Below are 24,516 nucleotides of genomic sequence, written 5' to 3'. Positions count from 1 at the left end.
GAGAGTTGGTCTACAGACTGGCAAAGATCCGATGATGCAGAAGTAAGATTAGTTGGTGAGGTTCATAAAAGGGCAATGAAAGCCACACAAGCTTAAGATCAGTCAGGCTTGACTGCCAAGTCCAAAACCTGCGCCCTCCTTTTCGTTCTCTTCCCGTGATGCAGAGGCGAAATGGCTTGGTGCCCTAGGTTCCCAGAAAAGAAAGGCGCCAAACTCAAGCCTGTGGGGAAGGCCTGACCTGGGGGCGATGAGGTGGCTGGGTAGTGTAGACACCTTCAGGAGGACCAGCCCTGGGTGTCTGGCAGCGCAGCGAGCTCCTAGTGCGCCCTCCCGCTACCGGCTCCCGAAAGCCAAACCGCGAAGCACTAGGTTGCACTGCTCATACCACCCCCTGCCAATGGTTCGCTCCGAACACCCCTCCCCGCCTGGTGGGTGCAGCGGTCCGCCCCACTTCCGGTTATTGCCGGGCCCTATATCCGGTGTCCGCCCGCCCTCGGCTCCTCCGCTGGCGCGATGCTCTCCCGGTCCCGTTGCGTGTCCCGGGCGTTCAGCCGCTCTCTCGCTGCCTTCCAAAAGGTACGGTCTGCCTGGGCCGGAGCTCCGGCAGGTGGGTAACCTGCTGGCGGGTGGACGGGCTGCCTGAAGGGCAGGAGCGCAGCTCGGTGGCCAGGCCGGACACCAAGGGCACCGGGACGCGGAGGCCGCGGGCTGGGCGGCTAGGGGCCCGGCCGATGTCCTCGGGACGGTCATGCCGGACCTTTGGAGCCCGGCGGCCCCTTTCCTTCCCGAGGCAGCTGGCGCCGACCGTTTCCTGCTGTACCCCACCCTTCACCCGGCTTGGGGAGCCGCGCCCGTCCCAACGTTAGACTGACTCAGTTCGGGAGGAGGCGCGGTGCGGCCCCCCAAGCTGGAGCCGGAGTCCGTCTCCTCCTTTCTTAAAATCAATGGGTGCCATTCCACTGGGAATTTGAGATAGTTTAGCAGACCCAGTGTGTTGCATTTATATTACCTTTGGAGTTGTGAGATCCACCTGTCATCAGCATTGGAAGTGTGCACCTAAAAAGCTGTTTCTTCCCTCTTTTCATCTTGGGTGACGTCGATAATGTCTTCTTTCTCAACAGGGGAACTGCCCTCTAGGGAGACGTTCCCTGCCTGGTAAGTTCTGCCCTTGCCGTCACCTAAAATGCTCTTCTCCTGGGCAGAGCAGCGTGTGAGGAAATCTGGGTGATGTTTCTTCTTAATTTTCAAAGACTGTTCAGTTCATAGGAGTGAAGCAATATGCTACTTAATCATAATAACTCTCATTTAATCATTCAGCCCTTGTTATTGAGGTTTTACTGTGTGTCAGGCACTGTGCAGCTAGACACTCATTAGGGATGTGGCTATTAACAGTTCTTGTCCTCGTGCCCTTCTGGAGCTTACAGGCTGGTGGGGGGGACATGGTGTGACTTGCTAAACAAGTGAACAGTCACAAATTTTAGTAAGTGCTGAGAAGGAAATATGAAAATGGACTGAAGAGATTTATTTAAATTGGTGACATTAAGGCTGAGATCTGGAGGATGGGACAGAGCAAGTATAGAAACAAGCAGAAGAAGGGGAGGAATAACATCTACAAGGTCCCTGAGGAGGGAAAAAGGTTGATGGTATTTTGGAGCTGGAAAAGTGTGATTTGGCTGGACCACTTTTGTTAAGGGAGACATTGTCATGAGATAGAGATGGTGTGGAGACCTTGGAAGGAGTTTAAATTTTATCCGAATAGTGGTTTGTATTTTTTAAGGTGGGCTTATTAATAATGTATCTTACATAGCTTATTATTTTTATATGCCTGGTATAGATATATGTTAAATGAATCAGTCTTATTGTAGGGTTCTTTGTGTCAAGTGTTGTCCTGAGTGCTTTCTGTGCTTTTTAGTTAATCATCATCAAGTAGCAAGAGATGTAGGATCTCTTTTAAAAATGCATAATCCAAAAAAGAGGAGTTAAGTGTCATGGCAAGGTCACTCAGCCAACTATTGGTCAAACCAGGTCCACCTGACTCCTTCCTCAGTCCAAATCTTAACCCACTGTGTTCTCATTTGCTCACAAACTCAACAGATCATTTATTAAGTACTTACTCCAGTGTGTAGCCACTGTGCTAGGTAATGGGATACAGATGGTCTCTACCCTCAGAGATCTTATGGGCTAGCTGGATAGAGAGAGCAAACACGTGTTTATGCACACTTAAGTACATATTTATATGTGGTTACTAGGAAAGATCAGGACATGCTGTGATGAGCATGATGTAGTCCAGCTTGTTGGTAAAGACTTTCTAAAAGTGGTGACATTTAAGCTGAGACTTGAAGAGTACATAGGAATTAGTCAGGAAAATGATATTCCAGGCAAAGGGAATTACTTTTGCAAAGGTTTCCACGCAAGAAGGAATTTGACCAGTTATAAAAATGGAAAGGAAGCCTGTATGGTTGGAAAGAGAAAGAACTGGATGGTTCATGACAGTGTAAAGTGCTTGGACTTTATCCTAAGAGTCAGGAGAACATATGACATCCAGCACAGTGTGCATTGGACTCTCAATAATAGACCTTTTTTTTTTTTTTGGCAGTACTGGTGATTGAACCCAGAGCCTCATGCATGTTAGACAAGCACTCTACTAATGAGCTGTACTCCCAGTCCTGATAATAAATAAACTTTCTTTTCAACTGGAATTCTGAAAGATGTCAAAACATTTCTCCACTTTCTAGATTGACAGGACCAAAAAATAAATAAATAAAAGAGCCTTGCACTTGGGGAGTTTGCATCTTGGCTCAGGGATTTACTTTATTTATTTATTTAAAGAGAGAGAGAATATTTTAATATATATATATTTTTTTAGTTTTCGGTGGACATAACATCTTTATTTTATTTTATTTTTTTTTTTTATGTTGTGCTGAGGATCAAACCCAGCACCCCGCGCATGCCAGGCGAGTGCACTACCTCTTGAGCTACATCCCCAGCCCCAGGGATTTACTTTAGAGTAGTCACTACTTGTAGATGAAATAGGAATGGCAGAAACCCTACTTGTAGATGAAATAGGAATAATGGCAGATGGTCCTTTTGCTTCAGAGAATTGCTGGGAAATTTGAAAATAAAAATGAGGTCATTATGTGAAAACTTTTTATAACCCAAAAGCACTGTACAAATGAAACCTGCTATAGGCTGAGCTCTGAATTGGACTTGGGGTTCCAATAATTGGTATATACTATTGTGTTCTACTTCAAAGACATGCTGCACTCAAAAGAGTTCGCACTGCATAGTCACTGGCTGCTAGGCTAGAGGCATCTTACTTGAGAATTAAAACTTGGGAATGTTTATGAGGAGGTAGGCATAAGCAGGAGCTATCTCATTTGGTGTCTTCTGAGCCTAGGATTTTGGAAAAGTTGTTAATAGATCTGAGAGAGGAAAGACCACAAGACACAGAATATATTCAGGGGAGGTGTCTGTAGTTATTAAACATCAGTTAGGGAGATGCAATTAAAATTTATGATAAAGACAGTTGGTGAGCAGAAAAGGGCTCCCACCTTTTTGAGAGTGACCAAGGTGAAGGGCTTCAGAAAGAGCACAAGAAGACAATAAACTGAAAGGTAGGGAAATGATTTGCTCAATCTTAGGACAATCTGGAGACCTTGGGTCTAAAGTAGCTCAGTCTTTGCTGCTAGGGTTCAGTGAGTAAGGTTTCCAGCCCAATCCAGTCAAACCCAGATCCACTACCCTGAGTCTCCAGTTAGGTTATGTAAAGTCACTAGATCAGCCATCACATTTTTGTTGTTGTTGTTGTTGTTTGTTTGTTTTCCCCAATCTTCAATTGTCTTTGAATACTTGGGAAGTAGAGACCTTTTATTATGAGAACATAGGAATAATGAAAGTTTGTAAACTTTTAAGGCAAATAAGATTGTAAAACTCTTTTGGGCTGTGCCATCAGATATCTCCCCTTTCCCTTCCCAAACACCTATTCTTCATTGCTCTCTGCCATTAAGGCTACTTTGGTGGAAAAGTTTGAGAAGCAGGACTCTTGTGTGATAAAGATTATGTCATTAACTGCAGTTGGTCCTGCTCTGTCTTGGGGTTAGGGGGTGAGCAGATCTCTTTTCCCTTTCCATCTTGTATCCTGTGTAAGATAAGAGTTGTTGGTTAAGAGTTGTTTTGTTTCTTGCAGGGGTCTCCTTATGTCAGGGACCAAGTTACCCTGACAGCAGGAAGATTGTGTAAGTATCACTGGGGAGTACAGATATGTGGCCATGGGGTATTCAGAATCCAATTCTAAATTGACTATCTGATTTCTTCACTGGCCTTGAGACCTAGAAATCAAGGTGGTATCTTGAGTCCTTAGATCTAACTTTGATGATCATTTTTTTATTTATGATGTACCTTGGGCTTCAGCTACATGTCAGGTTTGAACCAAGAGTGTACCTGTCATCAGGTGGTTGGTTATTAACTAAAGTTAACTTGGAACCCACTTTTTATGGGAATAGGTATAGAAGAATGCTCCTAAATATTCTAGTTGGATATAAGCACAGCTGAAGGACTGGAGGGGACATGTATTGTGGAGATTGAGAGCATCCTCTTGGCAGCATAGTTACTCATTTTAGAAACAGAAAAAACAGACTAGTTGAGCTCTGGGACTTTGATTAGATTGGAGGAATATTATTATTGCATAATGTTGCATTTGGAGAAGGGCCACCTCTGTATTTCAGATTAACTTCTTATGAATGTTGCTCTGTATGCCAATTATTTTCATGGTGGTAGTTAAAGGATGCTCTCTAACAACTTGTTCAAGGACTATGAGCTGCTTTCTCTACAAGGAGAATCTTTAAAGTGAAGAGTCAGCAGATTAGCTTTCTTACTGTGCATCACAGTTAAGATTTTTTTTTCTCAATTTAGATAATGTTGCACTCAACAAGAAATATTAATTCCTATGATATTTTTGGAGGGCAATTTGGCAGTTTTAAGTCTTTTAATTGCATGTACCTTTTGATCTAGCAATTTCACCTCTAGGAATCTACACTGAAAAACTGGTGTACCCAGATTTCCCTCAAAATGACAGTAGGGGATTAATTACGCTATAGCATGTTAACACATTTACACTATGATAAGTAGAAAAAAGCATTTTGCAAAGTAATTCCATTTTCTATTGTTTGGTACAATTCCATTATAAACATTCTTTTTGCCATTCCTAATATTCTTCAGTGAATATTTTTCTTTTTCTTTTGTGGTACTGGGGATTGAACCCAGGGGCACTGTTCCACTGAGCTACATCCCCAGCCCTTTTTATTTTGAGACAGGATCTTGCTGAGTTGCCCAGGATGGCCTCAACCTTGCAGTCCTCCTGTCTCAGCCTTCAGAATAGTGGGAATTATAGGTATGCACCACTATGTAAGGCTTATGCAGTGAACATCTAATGCTTTTGTAATTTTAAAAGTTATTTAAATGCCAGGTGCTGTGGTACCTACCTATAATCCCAGTGATTTGGGAGTCTGAGGCAGGAGGCCAGCTTTGGTAACTTAGTGAGATCCTCTCTCAGAAAACAAAAGAATGGATGAGGCTTAGTGATATAGTGCCACTGGGTTCAGTCCCCAATATTGCACACCCCAACTCTCGAAACACCCCTCTGCCTCTGCAAAAAATTTAGACATTCAAAATATATCACCTGTAATTTAAATGAAAATGGGACAGTTATTAATCTCTACATAATAAATACAACAAGTAAGTATTTGAAAGTAATTTATGTCAAGAACTATGTAATGTTTTGAACAACCAACAATAAAAATTAAAAAAAAAAAAGAAACTAAAAAAAAAAATGAAAGTGATTTATGGAAAAAAAAATCTAATCTTTGGGTTGGATAACCCTAATTGGGTCACCTTAATCTAATACCCATTTTTTTGTTATGTGAATGAGTGAATGAGTTATCCACTTTGTTTTATTTTGGTTTTAGTTTTGTCTTTTGAGGTGTTGGCAATCAAACCTAGGACCTCACACAGGCTAAGTAAGCACCACTGAACTACATCCTGAGCTCTCTCTCTTTTTTTTTTTTAATCTTTTATTATGAAACTATTTTCTAAGCTACATATGGTGGTACATGCCTATAATCCCAGCAACTTGGGAGGCTGATCCAGGAAGATCACAGAATTAAAGCCCTTTCTTGCCCACTTAGCGTGACCCTGTCTCAAAATAAAAAAGGCTGGGGACGTAGCTCAATGGTTCAACCCCTAATACCACAAACACACTAAAAGAATTTTTAAAAATTTTTATGTTTTTATTTAATAAATAATTACATGGCTCAGAATTCAAAAGGCAAAAAAGGGGTATTAGTGAGAAGACTTCTTTATTCTTGTCTTCTAGCCCTGTTGAATGCCTTTTCTCAGTAGCAGCTGTTGCTTCAGGTTCCTGGGTAGTATCTGGCAGAGCACTCTCCGTTGCATTTGCATGTTACCTGTTAGTTCTTATCTATGGGCATGTGTTTTCACATGGTTGCAAACTTTACACATACATTTTGTATTCTGTATTTTAAAAAATAACTTTATTTTTCTCTTTGATTTTTAGATAGACCTTAAAAAGTTATTGTGGCATATAAACATCTTAAAAGACAATTTTAAATCTGTTTTGCTTTTCTGTTATAAAGATGTTTATTGTAGAATATCCAGACAGTCCTGAAATGTAAAAGATGAAAATTCCTATCAGTCCAAATCATTTTTTCAAACTGTATAAAGTTACCCTATGTAGCTACATCTCCCTGTCCCCAGAGGTAACTATTCTTGGTTTTGTGCATAAAAGATGATATTGTTCTCAAGTTTATTCTATTTAATGTAAATGCTATATGAGAAAATACCTTTGTCTTTGAGTGAGGTTCTTTGGAAGGAGTCCAGGATGGATCTGTACACTGCCTCTTAGCAAAGAGAACAAAATACAAGATATGTGGGTTTGTGGGTTTTGTTTTGTTTTGTTTTTTTTGGCAGAGTACTTTGTTTTACTTGCAAGTAACTATATTACTTTGCTGCCTTATCTGATCTAAATTTGTAATCTCAAGGACAGAAATACCATTATATCTGACACATCACCATGTATCCCTGAGGGCATCTTACATGGATTTGGTTAGTTAAGAAAGAAACCTATCTGGAAGCTAAGTCATTTTCGTGTGTCTGCAAAGGAAGGACGAAAATGTTAATTTTTTTCTTCTAGAGAACCAAATATAAGTCTCTTGTCTTTTTTGAGAACTGACATTTCATTGCAGCACAGGGCACTTTTTAAGACAGCCAGGTCATCAGGCACTGGGACTCTACCTGATGAGTCAGAATCTCTCTGGTTTTGGCCCAAACATGTGTACTTTGACAAAGTTCCCCTGGATGACATGGATGGGCACTCTGATCAAGAATCACTGATTTAAAGGAAAGGTGACTTATGGTACCTAAACTAGATTAAATGTGAGTAGTTCGCCTGCTAAAGGAGTTAACTTTTATGTTTCTTTTGTAGCATTAACAACAGTAGTGTCTTCAGTGTTCGCTTCTTCAGAACTACAGCTGTGTGCAGTAAGTACCTGCCCTGTGAATGGAGTTTTAATGGAAAGAACAAACTGAGTTTAATTAAAAAGAAAAAAAAATGAACTACTTATGATTTTCCTTTTTGCTTTTTTCCTAGAGGATGATGTGATTACAGTCAACACACCAGCTTTTGCAGAATCTGTCACAGAGGGAGATGTCAGGTGGGAGAAAGGTAGGATTTAGTTTCCTCTCAAGTTGAATCCTGGTTGAACCCAGGGGCATTTTACCACTGAGCCACGTTCCCCCAGCCCTTTTTATGGACTTTCCCAGTCATTTAGGGCTTTGCTAAGTTGCTGAGGCTGGCCTCAAACTGGCAATTGTACTTCAGTCTCCTGAATCATAGGGATTACAGGCATGTGCCACTATGCTAAGCATCAACTTCTTAAGTTTTAATAAAGTTTCCACTTCCCCTATGTTAGTCAGTGGAACCTTTCCCACATATATACCTATTTCCCTTGTCCTTATAGGAGAGGAGTCTTATAACACATTTGCCGAAAGGGGTTTTGTGGCTTCTGGAGGTCCCCCTCTAATAAATAGCTTTTGCTTGTGTTTTCAGCTGTTGGAGACACAGTTGCAGAAGATGAAGTGGTTTGTGAGATTGAAACTGACAAGGTGGGTTTGTCTTTTATTAGTGACAAATTTTCATGATCAACCCTTGGTTTCTCACTCTAAGAAGCAGGATTTAAAGCAGCAGTGTTTTTTAAAGATAATTTTTAACTACCTCTAACCTTAGTTGTAAACGTATTTGAGTAACTCATTAAAAAGAAGCAGTTTATTAAAGTTTTAATTTTAGATTGTTCTGTAGGTATGAACTATGTAGCTTTCTAACTTTTAACCTGGTAGCTTTTTCTTTTTTTCCTTTGTGGTACATGAGCTGTTTCTACTTGTTTGTCCACATGTCTCTTGGAAACACATTAACTGAATTTTACTTTAATGTTTCCAAGAACTGGTGAATCTTCTCTGTAGCAATGACTTGTCTTTGCTCTCACTCTGAAAGTGTGACTTCAGGTGTTTTGCAGGGCCTTGTTTAACCATGTTGCAACTCTTGTAACTCATATTGGAGATTCTGTGTAATTAATTGGCTAATAGTGTGTAAAAATGTCAGCCCTTTCTCCATCTTTCTTCTTTTTCCAGACATCTGTGCAGGTTCCATCACCAGCAAATGGCGTAATTGAAGCTCTTTTGGTACCTGATGGGGGAAAAGTTGAAGGAGGCACTCCTCTTTTCACACTCAGGAAAACTGGTGGTAAAGAAGTTCTCCTGGTGGTCAAGGTCTCCAGTGTTCCCCCTTGGGATTGGGGCTGAGCATACTATACTAATAATTCCCCGAAACCTCAAAGACTCTTGCATCCCAGTTGCCCTTAGTTGAGGGAAAAGAAAGAACAATATTTTTATTTATATAGAGGGAATTTTAAATGTTAGGTTTAAAAGAAAAGGGTAGTTTAGGGCTGGGGTTGTAGCTCAGCGGTAGAGCACTTGCCTAGCATGTATGATGCACTGGGTTCAGATCCTCAGCACCACATAAAAGTAAATAAACAAAATAAAGGTGGTATGTCCATCTACAACTAAAAAGAAATAAAAGAAAAGGGTAGTTTAAAAGGGGGGGTAGATAATTTTTTTTAAAAAGAATAAATAAACCTCATAGTTCTCTGTTCTTTCCATGAATGTTTGTTTATTTTTATTTATTTATTTATTTATTTATTTATTTATTTTGGTGGTGCTAAGGATTGAACCCAGGGCCTTGTGCATGCGAGGCAAGCACTCTACCAACTGAGCTGTATCCCCAGCCCTCCATGGGTGTTTTTTTATACTGGACCTTTTCTTAAAGATATAATAGAAAATGAAGAGGATATCTAAAGATAGTGATTCCCCTTTCTAACCCTGACATCAGAATCACATGCATCAGATGATCTGATAAATCACAATCTATCATAGGTAGATTCTTTATTTTTCCTGTGCTGGGGATTGAACCCTTTCCCATGCTAGGCAAGCACTCTACCACTGAGCTACATCCTCAGCCATAGTTGGGTTATGGTTTTTTTTTTTTTTTTTGATGGACCTTTATTTTTTTCATTTATTTATATGTGGTGCTGAGAATTGAACCCAGTGCCTCACACATATGAGGCAAGTGCTCTACCACTGAGCCATAATCCCAGCCCTGGGTTATGTTTTTAATGCTTCTCAGGTGATATTGATACAAGCTAGGACTGAGAACTAGTACGCTAGAGGACAAAGAATTATTTCATGGGACTATTATGAAGCAAAGTTGTCATCTTTTGTTTGTTTGTTTGGTGGTGCTAGGGATAGAACCCAGGGCCTCATGCCTGCTTAGCAGGCACTCTGCCACTGAGCTACATCCCCAGTCCTTTTTAAAACAATTTTTATTTTGAGACAAAGTCTCACTTATTACTTCGGCTGACCTTGATCTGCCTGCCTCAGCCTCTCCAATATCTGGGATTACAGGCTTCCCCCCCTTCCATTTCATGTAGTTTCTTTTCACATTTATTCTTTCATAACATCTCTAAGAAGGGTTATATTTCTCTTGGGAAGAAATGAGAAAGAAAAGAATCTCTGTTGAACCTCATGATCAGTATTAGAGATTAGAAAATATCTGGAGTTTTTTGACTCTTAAATGCTGTAACTACTAAGGTCTGTTTCTTTTTAATTGTTAAAATAGTCAAGCAGAGAGAAGACCAGACGCTCACACTGGGGAGAAATTCTCAAGTATAGGCTAGGAAGCAAGAATGAATCTTCCAGATTCCAAGATTCAATGAATTTGAAGTTCATCTTCTAATCATTCATTTTTTTACTATCAAAAGAAAGTTGTAATTTAAATATAAAACTGGATATAATATCCAGATGGGTAAAAATTGAAATAAACATCTAATTTAAAGTTGTAGATTTATTATTTTACCACCTCATTGATTTTTGATAGTCATCCTGGAAGAAATACTCTTAAGCTTAAATGAGTCCTTGATTAAACATTTATTTATTTATTTTTTTGGTTAAGAATAGTCTTCTACATGTGAAGTTGAAATAGAAGATGAGTATCCATACTATTATAATTAGAAATATGTCTATGTGTGTGTGTGTGTGTGTTTTTTAAAGAGAGAGAGAGAATTTTTTAATATTTATTTTTCAGTTTTCGGTGGATACAGCATCTTTATTTTATTTTTACGTGGTGCTGAGGATCGAACCCAGCGCCCCGTGCATGCTAGGCGAGCACATTACCGCTTGAGCCACATCCCCAGCCCTATGTGTGTGTTTTAATGTTTTAAATTGCCTAGGTTTTTTTTTGCTTGGAAGTTTTCATTTCCTTGGGTTCGGAGTAGATGCTTTGGAAGTACATGCAGAATTTCATGATCTGTAGATATTTGTGAAATCAGGAAAGCCAGTTATCTGAATTGAAGCAGTTATCTGATATAGGACATTTAGGGACTCTGGAGAATAGAGATTAGTGCCTTATGTCATTGTGCATGTCTGATAGGGTCTTGAATATAGCAAATACCCAGTAGACATTTGTTAATGGATTGGAGATAGGGCTGTTGCCATTGAATTCTGCTTGGTTTCTGTGATTTGGTTGCTTGCCATTCCAGACAGTGTCAATAGCAATTTTTTTTTCTTGTTTTTTAGCTGCTCCTGCTAAGGCCAAGCCAGCTGAAGCTCCTGCCACAGCCCCAAAAGCAGAGCCTGCAACATCAGCTGCTCCTCCTCCCCCTGCAGCACCCATACCCACTGAGATGCCACCAGTGCCCTCACCTTCACAACCTCCTTCTAGCAAACCAGGTAAGCCTCTAACTCCCATGTGTCATTCTGTGAAAGAAGAATACTTTGTTTAATACCATGTCCCCTCATGAACGAGGTATAGTATGAGAACAACTGTGGCTCTGAAAAGGCCAGGTTGGCTGCTTTGTATAAAGGTCTCTAGATTTTATGTATGAAGACTTAAGGTTGCATCCCAGCTTTCTGTTCACTGTAACTTTAGGCCAGTTACTTAATTTTTCTGAGCAGATTGTTCATATGTGGAGTGGGAATTATACTAATACACCTCAGAATATTTCAAGTGAAAATACAGTATGAAAACACTGGCATGTGCTCAGTAAATATTTCTGTCTCTTAATCAGCTGTACCTTTTCTTTTCATTTTCAGTGTCTGCAATAAAACCCACTGCCGCCCCACCACTAGCTGAGCCAGGATCTGGCAAAGGTGTGCGTTCAGAACATCGGGTAAGCATCTGAGAACTACTGCATTTGCATGTTACCTGTTAGTTGATTAATGGAGTTTGGGTATGATGGTGCCCACCTTTGAATGGCTAGCAATTTATTCTTTTGGCCTTGAAAAGACAGAGTATAGGAAATGGCTTATTTGTGGTCACATAACCATTAAATGATAGAACTCTAGAACCTGAGGTTTTCTGCATACTTATCCAATGGTTTTTCACTGTTATGCTATCAGTGAAATGCCTTAGGTGTAAAATATTTGCAAGGAATAGTACCTTCCATAATGATATAGATACTTCACACAGATGATGTACTGAGAGTTCTATTCTTATACTTCCAGGATACTTAACTGTAGCTAAGGGATATACTACATAGTAACAATAGCTGTCCAGGCAGACATAAACCTCAAGGAAGTTTGGTCAAGAGTGTGGGTTCCTCTGCTTGAGAATACTTCCTAAAAATATTATAGCTTCAAAAGTATGTTGCTCATGAGTTTCCGCTCCACAAGTAGCTACTCTCATGCAAGCCTCTATCAACAGAAATCTCCATTCTGTAATGATTCTTAGGCTGTCTAGACCTATACCACATTCTTCCTTTTCATAAATTGGTTTTGGTTTTTAAATCACACCATTTCCTGGACCTCCATTCTTGGTCAACCATCAGTCACATCTGAGGTAGTACTTTTGGCCCAGGTTTTGTTGCTTTTGCTCAGAGGAAGGAGATCACCACAGGAAAGGGGAAGCCTAGAACTCTGGATATATATGTACTTACTTATTTGTTTATTTTTCCTCTTTCCACATTTTTTTATTGGTGCCTTATAGTTGTACATAATGATAGGATTTATTGTTACTATTTGTGCATGTACACGATATGACAATATAATCTGGCCTATATCATTCCCCAGCACATCCCTCCTCCCCTGGTTATATTTAAATACGGTAGTCCTTGTCATCTACTCTTGGCAAGTTCTTGAGTTCTCGCTCTGCCTACTGGGGAATACTTGATCCAGAGAGATCAGATTGTCAATTCTTATTCACTTTTGCTTTCAGGAAAAAATGAACAGGATGCGGCAGCGCATTGCTCAGCGTCTGAAGGAGGCCCAGAATACGTGTGCAATGCTGACTACTTTCAATGAGATTGACATGAGGTGGGATGTCTAGACCCTCTACCTCCCCATGCCTTGATCTTGCCCCAGTGAGAGACTATCTAGTGCTGTTCCCAAAACTAACTTGATGGGCGAGAGGTACTTCTTTGCTTTGCTTGTAGTTGACTTACACAGGGAAATTTACCAGTTTTATCCTCTAAATGACTTTCCTAATATTATGTTTGTTTCCTCTATGACTTAAAAAACTTAGCCTTTTAAACTTTTATACCTGAATCTTGTGAATTCTGGTAAATGAGGCTATTAATAGTCTTAAATTCTGATGACTAGGGTTAAATTGCCAGAGATGAGCAACCAGGCAAACAGGGCTTGTTCCCGGGACTATCCTTTGGATGGAGAGCCTTCATCATCATGCCAGAGCAGGGGCAACACACCTTGCTTCTTTCCCAAAATGACTACTTCTTGTACATATTCTTGAGCAGTTTAGAATCAGACCAGCCAAAAGGCAGAGGCTTGTCATCTCTCTTGCTTTCCCATCTTTGAGAGTGAAATGGAAAGCAGTTTGTTTTAAAATAAAAACCTCAGAAGAGTAAAAGGAACTAATTCATTCTACCCATTTCTATAGTGAGTTAATTCTTGACCCACCTGTTTTCTTCAAGATTTTGATGTGTACAGCCAGGCATGTGGTACATATTTGTAATCCTAGCTACTTGGGATTATAGACTGGGCAACTTAATGAGACCCTGTGTGAAAAAATTAAAAGGATGGGTGGCATAGTGAAGCATGCCTGTAATCCCAGCTACTTAGGAGGCTGAGACAGGATTGTATTTTGAGGCCAGCCTCAGTAGAGACCCTGTCTTGACAAGACCCTGTCTCAAAAAATAAAAAGGGTTAGGATGTAGCTCGTTGGTAGAGGACCCCTGGGTTCAATTCCCAGTACCACAAAATAATAATAATAACAATAATAATGCATACAAGTGTCAGCACAGTAGGGAAGAGAAAGCAGTTAAATTTAACAAACATTTTCAGTGTCTACTATAAACAAGGAACTAAAGTATGGAATTTAGGGGGTATAATATAAAAATGAGTGAAAAAGAAGCCTGACTCCCTGTAGCTTATTGTTTGGTTTGGATAAACACAAAGTAAAATCTAGAAAGAAGTGTCAGAAGGATAAAAATAAGGATGAATAGAGAAAGGAGTAAACTCATTTGTTTTAGAAGTTGGGAGTAGAGGTTGCAAAGGTAGGATCAGGGCAGGTTTCCTGGGGAAGTTTTAACAGGCCTTCAGGAATGACTAATATTTTGACAAGCAGCATTGTCGTTCCAGACAGTGTTAATGAAAGGTATGTATCATGACAATAGTCATGAAATTACAAGAAATAGTTAGATCATTTCTACCATGAGGAATATGTATGGGAAAGAGTGGTAAAGAAGGTTGGTTTTGAAGGCCAAGAAAGAAATTTATATTAAATTAGGAGGTGTATTAGCAGGTCTTCAGGGGATCTCCTTGCCTCCTTTTGTCCTGAGTGTTAAGTTTGCTCATCTGCTTTTTCATTAGGGAAATTTGTTTTCCTTTGGATGAGTTCTGAAAAATAGGAGGGAGTGGTTTATTGACAGTGTTAGGGCTTTGTTAACCAGATAAGGCTCTGTGGCTAATTGTACTAGAAATCTCCATTCTATTGGGAAGCTTCCTAAAGAGACTGGATGCCATTCTAGTCAAAGATTTCTTGTTCATAGTGTGTAGGGAAGGACCTTGCCTAATGAATCACAAAGGTTGTAGCTTATGTTTCAGTGCATTAGGTCCAAATTGTACACAAATTGAATGAAACTTTGAAATTCTATCCACTTTCTTAAGACAAAACATGTAAATATTGTGGTCTTGAAAGATGCAGTTGTTCCAACAGCCTCAATTGGAAAGTAAATATAAGAGTTGGATCTCCTTTCAGTGGCTAATTGAGGTATCCCTTAACAATGGCTTGGGGTCTCACTGCAGCCAGTAATCTTGTTTAGATTGAGTGCCCTTTGGATATTGTGCCCATCAGCTAACCCATAAGGGGCCTTTCTGAGACTCCTCCTTTTCCCTGTTGTCCCAGTTCTGCCTCCAAGGACAGAGTTCTGAAATAGAAACTACTTAATGACCAGACAATGGCATTCCTGCAGGTTTGAGAGCAGAGATTTTTATCACTACTCTTACCCTCTTCTGCAGCCCTTGTGTCTTGGGATCCAATAATGTCTTTAGGGTGGTAATCCTAGCACTAAATAAGGTTAGACTCAGGAAAACAAACATTTTAAACCCAATCAGGCCGCCTAAAAAAATTTCCTTTTACAAAAACAAAAGGTCTGAAGGGGGTATTTTAAAGTTGTTTCACATCTTAGCTTTCATGGTAATGTCAAATTAGGCCATTATAGGGGGAAAGGGAGAGCCAAGCATTTGGACCTGAGATGAAGTTAAATTCAATTTCCATTGTGAATAGCTATTCCGATAAATACAGAAGTTTTTGAGGCAAAATGATGGTAAAGCCATTTCTCACTCTGCACCATGTATGTGAAAAAAACTGGCCCTGTCAGACCAAAGGCTGATCATGTTGCAGAGGTCTCTCAGAAGCAAGGTCCTGCTGCTGAAACTGAAGGTAGCAGGTCTCACTCTACATAGGGCCACTTTTCTAAATATCAAGGAAAACACATTCATTAAACTAATCTTAAGGACAAGCAGTTTGTCTTTTCTTTGTATCCAGCTCTGACTCTCACATATGCTGCATGTTAGTACCTGTTCCAAGGAATAAGTGGAAGGAATTGCTAACTCTGAGAATATGAAGGACTTCCCAGGAGCCTGAAAGAGCACTGGGTTTACCCTTCCTTGATAATCATGACTGCTTTTGTTCACATAAAAACCAAAAGCCCGTGGGTGGTTTTGTCATTTTGATTTTTGTGGTACTAGGGATTGAACCCAGGGCCCTTTACCACTGATCTATATCCCTAGCCCTTTTTATTTTTTATTTTGAGATGGTCTTACTAAGCTGCATGGGCTTTCCCTGAACTTGAGATCCTGCTGCCTCAGCTTCCCAAGTTGCTGGGATTATAGACATGTACCACTGCTCCTGGCTTGTTTTTATTTTTCTCTGATAATCAGATAAGAGAATGTCCCAAAGAAGCTAAAATCTGTTTGGTGGTTGTTGAAAATAATTTTGATAAATGAAAAGAATATTTCTGTTTTATAGACTTTGCTTATACTTTAAAACATCCCCCTGCTCACACACACACACACACACACACACACACACCCAAGGTGGATATCTCACTATTTTAGTTAGAAATACTTTTCTCATTCAGGGCAAGGATGTTGTGCTATGTTATGTCTCATTCATATTCTCTGTTACTGAAATCTGTGACTTCTAGGACATAAAGAAGCCCTGTAAAGACTCAACCCACCTTAAAGACACATTGCCTGGATTCCTTTCTATCCAGTTTTTATGAAAGAACAAGGTGTTGACTTCTAGTAAACTATTTCAAAACTTAAACATGGCGGACTGGGGTTGTGGCTCTGTTGGCGAGTGCTAGCCTAGCATCTTCGAGGTGCTGAGTTTGATCCTTAACAGTACATTAAGAAAAAAAATTTAAAAAACAAAAACAAAAACAACTTAAACATAGGTGGTCCAGAGTAAGGGAAAGGCTTGCCTATTTGTGTACTTGGGTGGAAACATGTTTGAATGTCAAAATCAAGGCTTCATTTGTGTTTTCTTTTGTAATATGTTTTTACAGTAACATCCAGGATATGAGAGCTCGGCATAAAGATGCTTTCTTGAAGAAACATAATCTCAAACTAGGCTTCATGTCAGCATTTGTGAAGGCCTCAGCCTTTGCCTTGCAGGAGCAGCCTGTTGTAAATGCAGGTGAGTTTCTGGTGGCCAGTATTGCAAAGGTCTTAGAAGGTAGGTGTATACACCGACCTGCTCCCACATTTAGTAGACCAAGGCTTTTATTTCATAACTTGACCATCTTCCTCAGAGATTTCTTTTCTTCTTTTTTTTAAGTACTGGGGATTGAATTCAGGGGCATTTGACCACTGAGCCACATCCCCAGCCCTATTTATTTAGAGACAGGATCTCACTGAGTTGCATAGTACCTCGCTGTTGCTGAGGTTGACTTTGAACTCACGATCCTCCTGCCTCAGCCTCCTGAGCTGCTGGAATTATAGGCATGTGCCACGTGTCTGGCTAAGATTTTTTTTTTAATGTACTTTTCTAAAAGGCCATCATGATTATTTCTCTCCGCAAAGTGGGCAGAACAGTTTCTCTTCCTGATGCATAGCTTGGCATTTGCTCTGGTAGCAGGCGGTTGTGGGGCAGCCCAGCTCTCTTTGGTGCCTCCTGTCAGGATAGGAGCTCATGTTCTGGCTGCGTACCCCTAATCCCCGTGGGCCCTGTTTTCTTGGAGCCTGGCCTCCACACTTGACATAGTCCTCCAGGTTGACCTCTGATCTCAGGTTGATGGGCCTCACTGGGAAGCTCACTTTCATGGACTTGGTACTTGTTTTCTTTCAACTTTTTATTCACCCACGTCATTGAAGTGTTGACCTAACAAGCAGTTCTCTTCTTCCTATTAAAACATTTCTCTATCCCCTGGAAGACTGGAGAGCAAGCAGTGATATTTTTGCAATCCTCAGCAAAAGATCTAGAAATTGGAGCCTAGTCACTTCCATAGAGTGCTGTGTTCTAGGTAGATAGGAGGGTGGACTTTGTCCCCAATGTGTTCCTCATTTTGTTTCTTCCATTCTTATGCTTTCCTGACTGGCATTCTCCCTTTCCCTGCCGCCCCCCACCCCTCTTTTATGTCTTCCCATGCTCATAGGCATCTTTCAGAGTTCTTTTGGCTGGGCTGTAGCTGTAGCTCAGTTGTGGTATGCTGGTCTAGCATGTGTGAGGCACTGGGTTCTATCCTCAGCACCACATAAAAATAAATAAAATAAAGGTATTATGTCCATGTACAACTAAAAACTATTTTTTTAAAAAGTTCTCTGACTTTTTTTTACTTTACATGCTTTTCTTCAGTACCTTATATAAAGTACAGCATAGACTTATTATCTGTGGAGAAGGTTCCCAAGTCTTTGTTTTCTTATGAGTGCTAGATGTAAATTCTCAGCTGCTGGTTTGCTATCTCAAGTTGGCATATTTAAAAGCCAGACCACTAGTTCCCCCCTCCATTTCCTAAAGAGAAGCTTCCTTCTTCCCCTTGTTGAAAGCAGAATGGGCAGCGTGCCTATGCCCCTTCTTCTTTGCTGAGTGGCCTTTTTTTGTTAACACTAGCCATCCCGTGCTAAGGGAGGGCTTAAGAGGGGTAGTAACAAGAACTTGATGCTCTCTAATCCCATGTGAGCCTGTGTATTGAGCACTTCTGAGGGCTGCCACAGAATGTATGCTCATTTAGGGAACTTGGGAAATATTATCATTGCTTGGGATAAGAGTAAGTAGTGTGCCAGTTGCCATTTGTAATGTAATTATTTTTATGCTGATTGGTCAGCCCACACTGTATCAAGAACTGCAGATTTTTATTCTGTTAATAGAAATATTAGCTTATTAGCCTTGGCCTGGGGAGTTATATGTAACCTTTTTTTTTTCTCTGTCTCTCATAGTGATTGATGATGCAACCAAAGAGGTGGTGTATAGGGATTATATTGACATCAGTGTTGCGGTGGCCACGCCACGGGTATGTTGGGGCAGGAGGTGGGGAATGGAGGTAATTAGTAAAAGAAACCTTTTGTTTTTTTTTAAACCATACCATGTTCTTTTAATGTCGGACTTAAATGTCTTAGACTTTTAATCATGGTGAGTAATAAAAGTATCCTGGGTAGGGGACTTGTAACTAGAAAGGGTACTGTTAATTTGCAACTGAAAATGTTTTTTCATTCTTTTCAGGGCCTGGTGGTTCCTGTCATCAGGAATGTGGAAACTATGAATTATGCAGATATAGAACGAACCATTAGTGAACTGGGAGAGAAGGTAAGGTAGAAAGAAGTGTGCATGAGAGCTGCTGGGCAGGTGAGGGAAGAGCCAGCTAAGAAATACATAGCCACTGAAGAAAGTAGTGCCCTAGAAGATTAAGCATAGCATGCTTAGTTGACTGAAATCTCATGAAGTGAGACCTAGTGGGGGAAGAAAAGGTCAATTCTATGCAATCATGCCTTTTCTCTGGAGCACTGACATAGTCACCTCAGCTAAGCAATTGTCATGCTGAAGGTGGAACATGTAGTACCGACCTCAGATATGAGCTTACCTCAGATATGGACTTACTTTCTTTAGGTGAAGGAACCTGCATTTGTTTAATGTTTCAATTGTGAACTCTCTCTGTTTTTAGGCCCGAAAGAATGAACTTGCCATTGAAGATATGGATGGTGGTACTTTCACCATTAGTAATGGAGGCGTTTTTGGCTCGCTCTTTGGAACGCCCATTATCAATCCCCCTCAGTCTGCCATCCTGGGCATGCACGCCATCTTTGACAGGCCAGTGGCTGTGGGAGGCAAGGTAGGAACTATTGCTTATAAGGTCCTACCTAATAGCTGGGTGATGATGAGAGTGCAGTCCAATTAAAGGCTTATTATAGAGCATTCACTATAATTTTAGGCCTAAGTTTCATTTCTTAGTATATAATTAACAGCTAAGGCACTCACTATCAAATTGTGGTCTGTGGATCAGCATCATCTGGGAACTTGTTAGAAATGCAGATTCTTAATTCCATCTCAGCATATTTGAGAACCATTGAGGAGACTTGCCCTTCCTCTAGGACCAATTAAAATGTTTCATTGTTTAGGTGCTATAGAGAGTGGGAGATAGAGTTGCAGTCATGGACCTTGTCCCTGGGAAACGGAAGACAAGAATGCACAAGAATTTAGGAGCTTTGAAGTTGTCTGATAAGGCTTGGAAATTTTCTAAGGCCTTAGATGATGAAGGGGCTTCAGCTAGCCCTTAAAAGATATATTGATAGGAAAAAAATTTTCCTCAGACTCCTGGGTTTAGAATCTTTTGGGATCAATCCCAATCTTTTGGGATTACTTCCTTTGTGAATTGAAAAGCCATGGATCTTCTGCCTGGAAAGTGGTCACCCAACTTTGCATAGTGTCAAGAGAATTTGTGCACTCCAGGTTAAATATTTTTTCTTTTAAATTGTAACTATGGGCTGGGGCTGTGGGTCAGTGGTAAAGCACTTGCCTAGCAGGTTTGAAGCCCTGGGTTCAATCCCTAGAACTTCGGAGGGGAGGGGTGGGGTGAGGGATGTGTAATTGCAATGCTTCAGGCAGCCCAAACAGAGGAGGAAGGCTTTCTGTAGACAGCAGATGAGTTGGAGGGTGGACAAGGCAGATTATGTTGTGTTGTTTTATTTTAAGGGCAGTTGTGAGACTATTTTCTCTTTGTTTATTCTTTGTTTCTAAGTAGAGGAGCTTTGCACTAAAAGTAAAGATTGGCCTTTGAAAATATGATAAGTATGCAGTGGCCACATTAATAGGAAAGCCTCTGGAACTAAGAGCTTGCCTGAGGGCAGCACTTTCCCATCTCCCTCCCTCTGCAGAGCTTTCTCTGACCTATTGGTGACAGACCTGTTGACCTTTCCCCTCTACAGGTGGAGGTGCGGCCAATGATGTTTGTGGCCCTGACCTATGACCATCGGCTGATTGATGGCAGAGAGGCTGTGACTTTTCTCCGCAAAATCAAGGCAGCAGTAGAGGATCCCAGAGTTCTCCTCCTGGACCTTTAAGAGAAAGCCCCATACCCTACAAATCGACCATGCAGGAACTTAAAACCAGTCTTCTCCTTGTCCCCTCATGGGTCCCAGGTTAGCCTGTGACAGGCAGGTATTTGCTGTTGGCCTCAAGCAAGGAAGCCAGGGTACTATGTAACCAGCAATTGCAGGTCTTCTCTTGGTGTTATTGCCAGGCTCTCTCCCTCTGAATCTTTCTCTGGCCTTTGAATATCTTATTTCCTTAGGCTTAAGAGAAAGAGAGAGAGTGAGAGAGCCTTAATGGATGCTCATTAATATTCCTGCCTTTCTTCCATTTAGCCTCTGCACAGATGATTTTTGCTTCTCCCCATTGCCAGTATACTATAGGGAAACCACTGGGACCATGTGATTAAATTTTTCTGTTCTCCAGAGATGCCTAGGGGGGTGCTCTGCCTCCCAGGCTCAGAGCAGCCTCTGTCCCAGCTGTGCACATTCTCACTTGATGCCATCTGTGTGGAGGTATTGAACACAGGCGAAGAGGTGCTGTTTTGCTTCTTAAATGGCACCGTCATTCTCAGATGTCAGTGACTTCAAGATGCCTCTTCTACCTCTTCCAGGAAACACAGGCCAGGGGATCTGGATGTGGGGGGAGAGGGCAGAGTACCCCCCTGAGGCAACATGTTGTAAATGTCAGTGAGAGCAGAACTCAGGCCTGCCCTCACACTCACAGTCATAGATTCATGCCAGGAAGACCCACTTTGGCATAATCATACAGTTGTGGTTGTGCCAACCCTTTCCAGGATGCTAGGAACCATCTAGCACATTGTCCTCATTTAGAGCAGATTCTAGCGCATCATGGCAGTGGGACAGAGCCTGGTCACAGTGAAGACTAGAACCTGGGGAGAGGAGGTATCCTCTGACTTGTTCACATTGACTCGAGCTTTTAGATTCAGATTCAAGTTGGACTGAGGAGGCTGTCCTCTTCCTTCCCATGTTGTGGCCCATAGGGAGCCAGGCCTTGGCTCTTGCCCTGTAGGACACAGATCTAGGGGAGGATGGACTGTGGTGGGACCCAGCCTCCAGGTATTAGTACATAGTGATGAAGTGACTGGTATCATCTCTAAGGTACTGCCCTTTGAGTCTGGGCACAATCATTGGAATTCCTTTGGAGCATGGTTAAATGCAAGTATCTTGTGAAAGCTACTGTGCTATATGGTTTTGTATCCAGCTGCATCCATGCCTGAGACTGCTGGCACTTGACACCGGGGCCATTAGTTAGTGCAGAGTGCCCTTTTTTATCTTGAGCCAAGAAGCAAGGCCGGGGGTGGGGGTGGGGGTGGGGGGGCCGGTACTGAGTGCCTGCAACATCTGCTACTCTGTCTTTACCATTCAGAACTTGTAACTAAAGTATTTAAAGAAACTGATTTTGAATGAAAATTAAAGGACACATGTTCTCAAACAGGGTTCCTGCATCTGTGCTCCTTTTGGTTACTGAGGTATTGTAAGTCTTCAGCACTGACAGTTGTACTAATTAATGGTTGTCATTAGCACTGGTCTCATGATGTCCCATGCTTCTGACTTAAGTTAAACTGTACTAATATGACAGAAGGTGGAAGTCCGCCAGCCAGGGAAGCACACTAGTCTCTTAGTGCCCCAGCTTGCTTCTAGGGAACCTTATAAGCCTGGCTAGCTGGACTCTTATTTTTTTTTTTAATTAAAAAAAATTTTTTTTTAGTTGTAAATATATACAGTACTTTTTTTTTTTTTTTAAACTTATTTTTAAGTGGCGCTGAGTATGGAACCCAGTGCTTCATACATGCCAGGCAAGCACTCTGCCGCTGAGCTACAACCCCAGCCCCATGGCTAGCTGGACTCTTGACAAGAAATTACAGTTTTCACCTTTGTGATCCCCCTTCACAGTACCAGGGGACAGCTGCACTTTGGGGGGCTGTATTATTTCTGGGATGGGTTGTGGCAGTATCTCTTACAGTTTTACTTGGACTTGTCACATGTACCAAGATGCATGAGGTCAGTATGAGCAAATGAGGGGAAGTTTCCGCAGAGCAGGGTCCTTGAGGGTCAGTGAAAAGAGCTGATAACTATGCTAGACTGGTGACTGGCATCATTGAGTCCATGCTTAAACAGCTTTATTTTTCCACACAAAGTCCTTGTCTGTTGATCCTGCCTATAGTGAGGCCAGCAGTCTGTGGAGGTCTGTTGCAGGAAGGAAGTAGGTCCTAGAGGGCAGGACTAGAGCTGGTGGGTAAAAATGGTTCAGTGAAAGGGAGAGCTAGAATTATGTGTCAAGTCCAGGGCTTGGTGCCAGAAGCTTTATTAATTTTCTAGTAAACCAAAACACATTTTTTTGGAAAGATCAATCTTAAGCCTTATTAGTACTGGGATCACAGTATTCTAAACTGAGGGCCTAACAGTGCCAAGTGTGTAGTGTGTGCTGGCAGGAAGGGACTCTTCAGAAGTGACCTGCACTTTAGGAAGCAGTGGATGGAAGTAGTTTGGCCTGACTGGGGAGTGCGGCAGAAGGAAAGTAACTCTGAGGTCCTGCTGCTATAGAGTCAATTTTCTTGGAGTCTCAATTTTCTCAGGAGCTACCATCTCCTGAGGGGTCACTGAAGATTAAACTAGTCCCCCTCACCTGCCAGGTACCATGACCCTCTTTCAAGGCTTCTCTTCCTCTCTTATTTCCCACTGAGCCCAGTGCCCCTTATACTGCCACTTCCACTTCTACTGAGACCAGAGGCAGCTTCTCCTAGCAGGACCCAAACTCATTCTTGAGCTTTGCAGTCTGCCCCTTCTAAGCAGGTATTTTGACTACATTAATGATGCAAGGACACAGTAGGAAGAGCAGGCTTTATTAGGGGATGGGCAAATGCCTGGGCATGAGCCATAGATAATCATACACAGGCTTTGCTTTTCCCCATCCTCTTCCCCAGAGTCCTCCTGAGAAGCTGGGGAGCCTTGGACCTCCCCAGGACACCAAGTCTGGCCTGAGAGAGAGTTGGTCCTTCAGAGACGCCACCTGGTGGTAGTGGAGACACTGACAGGAAGGAGCTGAGGGCATAGGTTTAGTGGAAGTGTGTGAGAAGGACCTTCATACCTGGGCTCTTTTGAGGTGCCCACTTACCCAGTTCTTCAGAGACTAGAAACATCTTGCTTCTGGCTAAAAGTGAGTAATAATTTAATGTGTTTTTTTTTAATGGTTTCTTACTCAAACAGAAATGAAGTCACAGTGGGCAGTGAATTGAGTAGAACCTCAACCAAAATGCAGTATGGTAAATAGATCCAGTGCCTGAGAAGGGAATCCTCATAGGCACACCTGTCTTAGCTGTTTCAGCCCCTCTTGGAACCTGGGACAGGTTCCCCTGCTAGGTGGGCCAGCTGGCAGCTGGAGAAGAAAGTTTTTTTGTTTTGTTTGTTGTTCTTGAACTAGGGATTGAACCCAGCGAGTGCTCTACAAAATACTGAGCCACATCTCAAGCCTCTTCAACCTACCCCCACACACTGCTTTTTTTGAGACGGCTGGCCTTGAACTATAATCCTCCTGCCTCAGGTTCCTGAGTCACTCAATGATGGGTACATGCCACTATGCCCAGCTAAAAAAGCTCTTTATTGTTTTCAGATTTGATCTAAGTGGCAAACTGTGTCACCTGTTCCCATCCCATTCTGCCTTATCTTCTTAGTTTCTCCCCTCCCTTTTGCTCTCCCAAGTCTGAAATCACCAGATAAGGGTCCTGGACAGGAGTGAAGAGTGGATCAACCAGTTCTGCACCTTCTCTCCTGCTTCCCACTCTCCCTACCCCTATAGGAACAGCTTCTGATGGGAGCAACTAGTAGCTGCTTGCTGCATGACTAAGAAGACAGCCAGGGAGGGCCCTGGTTTGGTTCTACCGAGCAGCCAGT

At 41.6% G+C, this 24,516-nt stretch overlaps 1 protein-coding gene across 1 annotated transcript; it reads left to right on the top strand.

Moving 5' to 3' along the window:
• The first annotated feature begins 463 nt into the window (after nucleotides 1–463).
• On the top strand, nucleotides 464–22,057 carry Dlst (dihydrolipoamide S-succinyltransferase). Its single transcript, XM_076849852.2, has 15 exons — nucleotides 464–576; nucleotides 1,122–1,155; nucleotides 4,187–4,235; nucleotides 7,499–7,554; nucleotides 7,664–7,738; nucleotides 8,123–8,178; nucleotides 8,701–8,812; nucleotides 11,200–11,352; nucleotides 11,716–11,792; nucleotides 12,836–12,933; nucleotides 16,647–16,777; nucleotides 18,517–18,590; nucleotides 18,800–18,883; nucleotides 19,239–19,406; nucleotides 20,500–22,057. The coding sequence occupies exons 1-15, from the start codon at nucleotides 514–516 to the stop codon at nucleotides 20,632–20,634; spliced, it is 1,365 nt and encodes a 454-aa protein (XP_076705967.2). The 5' UTR covers nucleotides 464–513; the 3' UTR covers nucleotides 20,635–22,057.
• Nucleotides 22,058–24,516: the final 2,459 nt, after the last annotated feature.

Source organism: Callospermophilus lateralis, chromosome 3, assembly GCF_048772815.1.
Source record: "Callospermophilus lateralis isolate mCalLat2 chromosome 3, mCalLat2.hap1, whole genome shotgun sequence".
Taxonomy (NCBI): Eukaryota; Metazoa; Chordata; class Mammalia; order Rodentia; family Sciuridae; genus Callospermophilus; species Callospermophilus lateralis.
Note: the sequence above shows the minus strand (reverse complement) of the source record. Positions and strands in the feature narration are given on the sequence as shown.